Source organism: Myiozetetes cayanensis, unplaced genomic scaffold (assembly GCF_022539395.1).
Source record: "Myiozetetes cayanensis isolate MyiCay16 unplaced genomic scaffold, myiCay2020 scf14, whole genome shotgun sequence".
NCBI lineage: Eukaryota > Metazoa > Chordata > Aves > Passeriformes > Tyrannidae > Myiozetetes > Myiozetetes cayanensis.
The window spans coordinates 12,939,825-12,948,167 of NW_026087048.1; the positions used below are offsets into that span (position 1 = coordinate 12,939,825).

Sequence of the window (8,343 nt, forward strand, 5' to 3'; positions counted from 1 at the left end):
GCCTGCTGACTCGGCTGCCTGTGCTGCCAGCTGCTGCAAACTGGTTCCTCAGGAAGCAGCCATCAGGGAGAGCATCCTCTCCCCTCTCACCACCACCCGGAAAGCCCAGCACCTCCTCCATCCTACAGGAATGTGAGTGTTCCTCTGCAGTTTTGGCCTTGGCAACAGGTTCCTGCTGGAATCATCCAGTGCCAGTGGCATTTCATGGACAAATCTCTCTGGTGGGGCCACAGTGGACCTGTCAGCTGCTGGCTTTGAGGCAGGGAAGACAGGGATGACATTTTTATGGCTCTCGTTCAGCCAAAATTTCAGCCAACCCTAAACACATGCCCTAAACATGTGCTCCTGGGTCAGAGCTATGCTGACCCCGTGCAGCTTTGCTGAAAACTCTGAAAACCTGTGGTCCCACCCAGGGTTCCCCTCAGGGAGCAGAAAACAAATATGGGATCATCCCAGAAGTGCCACAAATAGAGTGAGAGATGGTAAGGAGTGAAGGGGATTCCTTTTTTCCTCCAGGTCTGCCAGTGGCCAGATCCTTCCCAATTCTGCCTGTTGACCAGGAGAAAGGAGAGGAATCGTTGGCCACATCCAGACAAGAGAGAGTCATGGCCAAATGTGGACCAGGAGCTGTTGCTGAAAAGAGATGCACAAAAGCATTCCTGTCCCCTTCCCTGCTGCCGTTCCCCTCCTCAGGCCGGGCAGAGGATGGCTGCTGCAGGCGCTGTAGTGCAGGCAGTGCAGGCTGCACAGGACACTGTGGGGCTGGTCCTTCGGCTCTGGAACAATGGGCCGGCCATGCCAGGGAGCACTGTGCCCTGACAGGGCTGTCTGTCTGTCTGTCTGCACAGGCAGCGAGTGGAGGGAACCATCCCAGTCGCTGGGTTAGCGGGACAGGGACAACTTGGGCAAGCAACTACAGGGGGGCACTGGTCGCCGGGATGCAGCTGGGATGTCATCCCACCATCTTCTCCGGCCAAGGGGCGGGGCTGGGAGGGACAGGGACCCTCGGCCAGGATGCAGGGCAGCGCAGTGGCCGCATGCCTGGAGATGTAATTGCCCCTCCATTGTGGGCTGCGGGACAGGCTGCTCCGGGCAGGCGAGCAGGCGGCGTGCCCGGCCGTCACACTCCCATGTCCCTGGGCAGCCCGGCTCCACCGCGTCCCTCCTCGGGGAGGGCTGGCAGGCCCGGTGGGTGTGCAGGGAAAAGGAGAACAAGGAAGAGCAGTGCCTCCAGACCGCGGGTCCCACGGTCATCCCCGGTCGGGGCTTCCCCCGGGGAACTCGGGCTGCCGTGCCGGCGCTGGCGGCAGATAACGCCGCTTCCTTGCGGGCTGCTCCCTATCAGTGCGGCGGCGTCGGGCAGACAAGATCGCACCGGGAGCGCTCCACGCTGGGGGGCTGTCAGAAAGGGGTCCTGGCCCCCTTCACCCCGCAGCCAGCCTCGGAGCGGTTTATTTTTACACGAGTTGTTTTCTTTCCGGCTTGAAGCCATCCTGCGCGGCGGCAAGAGCCGGACCGGGGCCCCCAAGCCTCATTTCCTTGCCATAAAACAACAAAGTGGGGGGTGATGCAGCGCACCGGGCTGGGACAGCGGGTCGATGGGTCAGGGCACACGCGGCTTTGTGGTTCCTTCGTGTGTTTGGCCTCACTGTCCAACCCCTGCCCGGCATCCCCCAGCTGTGCCGCCGCCGTACTGCCCTTCCTGAGGACTCGATCCGGGGCTCTTAGAGACGGGTCTGCATACCTGTGTGCCAGTGGAAGCTGGCATGGAGGGCATCATCCAAGTTTAGGGATGATGCCTCCTCACATGGGTGCAACTGGGCACCCCAGAGCTTTCGCCCTGGGTTCTGTGCCTCTGCTTTGTCCTCACAGCACCAAGCAGACCTTGAAGGGGCTGAACCCCACAGCTCAGCAGCCTCTCCTAAATCCCAGAGTAGGCAGGTGCTGCCTTGCACTTCCTGGGCACAAACCACCCACTGACACAGCCCACCTGTCCGAGGCTGCTTGTGTCCTCGCTGCTCCTGCCACATGTGTCCAAAGCTGGACACTACCTTTGCCTGGGAACTGCAACCAGTCCTCCCGGTTGTATGTGGGACAAGGGATGGCTCTTTTTTCCTGGCACTGTGACTTCACCAGGGCTTTGCACGGGGCATCATAAGATCACACCAGCCCCACTGGGGCACCTTGCTCCCCACGGACCCTTCAAAGCTGGGGGCGATGTGGGCAGCTGGCACATCACAGATGGGGTGTGTTAACGGTGTGTGGGCAGCATGCGGGCAGCGTGTGGGCAGAGTGTGGGTGCACGGCCAGGCTGTCAGCCAGGCAGGCCGGGCAGGCAGGGGGCCGGGGGCACCCACCCCAGCTCCTGGCTGTGAGCAGGGGGTTGGGAAACGTGTGTTTCCCTTTAAGAGGCAGGCCCTGGAGCTGCTTCCTCTCAGCCCTGCAAGAGCCCTAAACACAGTGCATCTGCCTGCAGCCTGCCTGCACGCCTGCCCGCAGCCTGCCCGCAACCAGCGTGAGTAGGGCTTTGCCCCAGCGCCGGGACTGGGGAGGGCTGGCACCCTGGGGCGGTGGGCACCCTGCTTGCCGTGGAGGACATGGAGGGATGGCATCACCATGGAGGGAGCCGGGCATCACTGCAGAAGGTGCCAGACATCGCTGCGGTGGGTGCTGCACCACGATGCTCGCTGGCGTTACAGCTGAGGATGCCGGGCCCCCAGCACGTCACTGCAACGCTGGGCTCTGGGTTGTGTGTGTGTGGGGGGTGTAACCAGGCACTGGGGTACAGGGCGAGCAGGGCTGGTGCCCTGCAAACCGAGGTGTGGAGCTGCCGTGCCTCGAGCCCACCCTGGGGTGCGTGGGCAGCACGTGGCGTGGCTCCCGTGGCTCCGCTGCCTGCGCTGCTCACCTCTGTGCCGGGCCTGGGGCTGCGCTGGTGCTCCAGGGGTGCACCCCGTGCCCTCGGGCGCTGGTTCTGCAGATCCCAGTGGGTGGCAAGCATGGGCTGCACCCCACGGTGAGCAGTGGCTCTGACCGCTGAGGAGAGTCCGGCAGAGAGTAATCTGTGGTGAGAGCAGTCGGTTGCACACCCTGGTCCCCGGAGACCACCACTGTACCCCATATCGGACCCTGCTGGGGGTGAGCACCCGCTCTCACACAGCCCCCTGGCCCGGGGCACATTTGCAGGCACTCCTAAGCCTCTTCTAAGCAGGGCACAGATGTCAGAGCCGTCCCAGTGTTGGAGGGGGTCTGCCGGAGGCTTGCCGAGTGCCGGGCCCCCTCTGCCGGCTCTGGGAATCCTCACAAGAAACCAATCCTGGGAGCACCCTGGGTGAGCCCCATGCAGGGCAGCCGTGGGTGCCCAGGCACTCAGATCTAGGGGTAGCGCAGATCTCTGGCGCTGTGGAACAGCCGGGCTGCCCTCACCCATGGGACATGTTTTGGGAGCAAAATGTGTTGCATGGTGTCGGCGCCAGCTGTGTCTGTGGTGCAGAGCTCTGGGTCGAAGTCGGGGGTCCTTGACCAGTGGCGGGTGCAGCTGGGCTTTGTCCGGGGCTGGGGCAGCGGAGGCAGCCTGAGCCCACTCCCCACCTTGTCGGCCAGGCTGCACGCTCGGCTGCCTCTGTAAACCGAGCTTGCTGCTTACAGTGGGACTCGGTCACTTCTTTGCCTCTGCACCCCTACATGATGTTTTCCCAGTGCTCTCTGTTCAAAGGACACTCTGGGATCCCGTTTCTCCAGCTGCCCCGTCCCCAGTTTGGTCTCAGCACTCCCCTCTGAGCCGGGTGCTCCACAAGCCCCTGAGGGCAGCAGCAGCGAACGTGTGTGTGGTGTGACCCAGGCGGGAAGATGAGGAGGGAGGGGATTGGCAGCCCTGGTTGTGAGGCAGGTCTGGGGGCACTGCTCCTGTTGCCTGCACCCTCCCCTGTGAGCAGGCGAGCCACTCTGCTGGATCTTTTCGCCCCTCTCCTCGCATCCCTGATGTGAAGTCTGCTCAGCACCACTGCTGGGCAGTGCTGTGCAGGCTCCTGGCTGTTTTGGGGGGTGTTACAGCAGTCTTTTCCCCCTCCCCAGCCCAGGCTCAGGGTTTGGCCTCACTTTCCAGCCATGCTGCTGCTCCTGCTAGTCCTGGAGGCCACCCTGCTGCAGCTGGCCAGCGGTTCCTACCATCCCTTCTACAACGGTTTCTACTACAATCACATCATGAACGACATGGGCAATGGGCAGGACAAAGGTAAATTGGGGATAAGGGGAACTGGCAGGTTGTTTCAGGGGACTGAAGTTCCCCCGTGCCTCTGACTGGGGCTGGGACCCATCTCTTGGGGGGAGTGGGGCCCAGAGGAGCAGTCAGCGATGCTCCACGGGTGCTTGGGGCATGTTCACAGTAGAAGAGGTGGTGGCTGAAGGGAAGATTAGGGGACACTGCCCAGCCCTGGATCCTGACCTGCCCATCACACTGTCCTTACCTGTCCCCAGATTACTTCAACGGAGCCAGACTGGTGGTGGAAACCTCCAAAGACCCTGTGTACAGCTACAATGGTGCCAATGTCACCCTGCCCTGCCACTACCGCTTCGAGCCTGACCTGGGAGATAAGCGCAAAATCCGCATCAAGTGGTCCAAGCTACGGGACGACTACACCAAGGAGCAGGATGTGGCGGTTGCCATTGGCAAGACCTACGTGGCCTTTGGGGACTTCAAGGGCCGTGCTCACATCCACCGGGCCAGCCGGCACGAGGCCTCGCTGGTCATCAGCGATGTGCACCTGAAGGATGATGGCAAATACCGCTGCGAGGTCATCGATGGGCTGGAGGACGAGAGTGATGTGGTGGACCTCCGGCTGCAAGGTGGGGCCATGCTGGGAACCTCATGACCCTCTGTGCCAAGCCAGTGAGCCTGACCTTCTGTGGCACCCCCATCCTTTGGGGACATAGCAAGGCAGGGGGGTCAGGGAGGCCAATTTTGGGCAGAAAGCAGCTGGGATGCTTGGTGGGATGGCGTGGTGGCTCGAGGCTGTCTGGCTGTGGGGTCTCAGCAGTGAGTGAGTCCAAAGCAGTCTGCACAGCTGGGACACTGAGGGTGCTGCTGTGGAGTCAGAGTTGGGAGTGACCCCATGGCCATAGCATTTCCTGCTTTTACCCACCCGTCTTCCCGCTGTGCTGCATCATGTCCAGCTGTCCCCTCCCCTCCCAGCTCTGGATATCCCAATTCCTCTTGTGATGAACCTCAGTGACTGGCCCAGCCCCTCTTGCTCACTTGCCATGAGAGACCTGACTCAGCCCTGACTCTGCTTCCAAACTCAGAGCTGTGAAAATGTCCCTCTTGCTTGTCCCTGCCCATCCCCTTGGTCCTGTCTCCCAGTGTCTTGTCCCACAGGTCCCTGTGACTGTGTCCATGCTAGTGGTGCACATGGTTCTGTGGTCCATCCATCCATCCCCATGTTGGTGGTCCATGTGCCCCTGGGATCATGGCCCGTATGTCCCCATGATGCTGGTCCTTGTATCCCTGTTCCTGTAGCCGATGCATCCCCATGACAATGATCTCTCCATCCCTGCAGAGGTGGTCCATGGCTCCCTGGGACCGATGTCCGTGTGTGTCCAGGACCGTGGTCTATATGACCCAGCACTGGTGGTCCCTGCAACCCCATTATCATAGTCTGGGCATCCCTGTATGTGAAGGTGCCATCCCCATGAGGGGGTCTGTGCGTCCTCAGGACCGAGCCCCTGTGTTCCTGTGCCACCAGATGTCGCTGGCAACTCACCGCTAGCGCCTGCACGCCCGGAGCAGCCCCATTCCTGCATTCCTGAGCCTTGGGCTCTGCCACAGTGGGGTGGTCCCTGCCTCTGAACTTGGGATGGGTTTGGGACCCCTGCATCCCCTTCTGGGGCTGAGCTTGGGGCAGATGGGCTACCCACAGAGCCAGCTGAGTGTCCCATCTACCTCCAGGCATCGTGTTCCCCTACCAGCCTCCCCGCGGGCAGTACAGGCTCAACTTCCACGAAGCCGAGCAAGTGTGCCAGGACCAAGGTGCCATCCTCGCCAACTTCAACCAGCTCTTCCAGGCCTGGAGCGAGGGGCTGGACTGGTGCAATGCGGGCTGGCTGGCCGATGGCACCGTGCAGTACCCCATCCGCCTGCCCCGCAAGCCCTGCGGGGGCGTGCACCTCGCCCCGGGCATCCGCAGCTACGGCCCGCGCCACCGGCACCTCCACCGCTTCGATGCCTTCTGCTTCTCCTCCGCGCTCAGAGGTGGGTGCTGGGCCACAGCTGGGGGCTGGAGTCCCGGGGAAAGTGGCGTGCATCCCTCCCCCTTGGGGCACAGGACTCAGCCTGGATGGGGATGCACCAGGCAGGGATGCTAGATGGGGATGTTCCAGATGACTCTGAGCACTGATGCTCGCCTCTCATGCTGCCCTCTTCCTCCTAGGAGAGGTTTTCTACCTGGACCGCCTCGCTGGGATGACGCTGGAGGAGGCCAAGCAGAGCTGCCAGGACGCAGGGGCCGAGATTGCCCGGGTGGGGCATCTCTACTCTGCCTGGAAGTTCCTGGGGCTGGACCGCTGCAGTGCCGGCTGGCTGGCAGACGGCAGTGTCCGCTACCCCATTGTCAATCCCCGGCCCAACTGTGGCCCCTCAGAGCCCGGTGTCCGCAGCTTCGGCTTCCCCAGCAAGGGCAGGTTTGGGGTCTTCTGCTACAAGGAGAGATAAGGAGCCAGGAGAGATCCTTCTTGGATGAAGGATGTTTCCAGCCTGACCGTGCCTGGTGTTGGGTGTTTCCCAGGGCTGTTTTAGGGGTGACTGGGGGGAGGTGAGTTGGGGGGAGGCTTCTTTTTGTTTTGTTTTGTTTCGTTCCTTTATATTTTCCACATCTGGCTCAGCAGCTGGCACATGTAGCTGCTTGGGGCAGCTGCCAGCTGGGCAGCGTGGGACAGTGCCTGTCATGGGATGTGCGCAAGGACGATCCCCATGGGCTACAGCTGCCACCCCACTTGGCCCTGCCTCTCTGTGGGTGGTGACCCCTTTCTGTGGTGGCAGGTTGTCACTGACACCTGCCTGCCCTTCCTGGCTGGTCCTACCCCTGAGTTCATGAGATGGGAGTGAGGTAAAGCTGGATTTGGCCAGAGCAGAGAGCAAGTGTGTCTGTTGCACTTGGCCCCTCTTCCAGCCCCATCCCTGACCCGCTGAAGGATGCCATTGTGCCTGTCCCTGCAGGAGCACCAGTGCCTTATCTCCATGTGCCTGTTGCCTGGACTGCACTTGAATTCTGGTGCCTTCTTCTTTGATCAGTTGTCTATGAAAAGATGTATTTTCCTGGACGTCTTCTAATAAACTGGAGAAAGCCCTGGAGTGACGTGGCTGTGCATCTCTCTCCCAGTACAAGCGAGGAGTCTGACATGGAGAGAGGATTTGGGAATCCCTGGCTAGTTGCCTAGGACTGTCTCATCCTTGGCTGAGCATTGTTCTTACCGCTGCTGGCTCCACCCTGTGCCCACCCAAGCTCAGGCAAAGGCTTTGTGTTCCCTCATTAGTGAGTGTTAATTAACCCCCTGGGTGTCAGAACTGAAAGCTGGAAGGTGAGGCAGTTCCTGCTGGCCATAGGTTTTAGATGGGTTTTAGGCATGTGAGTTAACTCCCTCCCGAGGTGGGAACTGAACAGGGAGGGTGATATCCTACTGCAAGGTCCCTCTTCAGCTGGGGCTGGGGCTTGGGACATTCCTCCCACCTCCGTCGTCCCCAGGGATGGACCCTTGGGTGCTGGCTGGGGCTGAGCCATTCCCATGTAGCCTGGAGCACTCGGTTTTGGGTCTCCTTTCTTCCTTACTGCCTTGCCATGGGAGACTCCCCGCCTCCCAGCCCAGAGAGACACACCCTTCCTAAAAAAAAAACCACTTGCAAAGTGCCCATTCCGATTTCACTCTCTTTATTATTTATCTTTCTTTCAAAATAGGATATGTTCAAAAATATAAATAGGTGCAGGGAACGCTGGTGCCCCGCACGGTCCCCTGGAAAGAGCACGTTGTCCTGGACGGGCGCTGCGCTGCGGAGGGGGCGCTGGGGAAGCAGAGAGGGGCCACAGCCCCCAGCACCCGGGTCTCGGGTCTCAGCATCCCCTCACCTCCCTCCTCCCACAGCTCCTTCCACCACAGCCCCCCGGCCCTCCCCACCCGCCCTGACGCACTGCAGCAGTAAAAGGATTCTGGAAAAAAAAAATAAAATAAAACCCCAAAAGGTGCTGTTCACCCTGGAGATTAAATAACAGAAATAATTACATTGTTCGTGGATAAAATCAGGAAAAAATAATCATCTTTATTATTTAACTTAACCCCCTGCCCTCTGCAGACCCA

General features: G+C 60.6%; 1 protein-coding gene across 3 annotated transcripts; it reads left to right on the forward strand.

Moving 5' to 3' along the window:
* The first annotated feature begins 2,425 nt into the window (after window positions 1-2,425).
* Window positions 2,426-7,406, forward strand: HAPLN3 (hyaluronan and proteoglycan link protein 3). Of its 3 annotated transcripts, none has more exons than XM_050309447.1 (5): window positions 2,426-2,515; window positions 4,075-4,234; window positions 4,477-4,845; window positions 5,945-6,247; window positions 6,426-7,406. In XM_050309447.1, exons 2-5 carry the CDS (start codon window positions 4,108-4,110, stop codon window positions 6,704-6,706), a joined length of 1,080 nt encoding a protein of 359 aa, XP_050165404.1. In that variant the 5' UTR covers window positions 2,426-2,515; window positions 4,075-4,107; the 3' UTR covers window positions 6,707-7,406. The 3 variants fall into 3 exon arrangements, with proteins under 3 accessions (XP_050165404.1, XP_050165405.1, XP_050165403.1); XM_050309448.1 differs by having other exon boundaries at window positions 2,427-2,515; window positions 4,080-4,234; XM_050309446.1 differs by lacking the exon at window positions 2,426-2,515 and adding an exon at window positions 2,557-2,663.
* The last annotated feature ends 937 nt before the right edge of the window (window positions 7,407-8,343 follow it).

Coding starts and splice junctions, on each gene's coding strand:
- HAPLN3 (XM_050309446.1), top strand. CDS start 2,598: ATGGAGGGATGGCATCACCATGGAGGGAGCCGGGCATCACTGCAGAAG. Junction 4,846..5,944: donor GGTGGACCTCCGGCTGCAAG/GTGGGGCCATGC, acceptor ATCTACCTCCAG/GCATCGTGTTCCCCTACCAG. Junction 6,248..6,425: donor CTTCTCCTCCGCGCTCAGAG/GTGGGTGCTGGG, acceptor TCTTCCTCCTAG/GAGAGGTTTTCTACCTGGAC.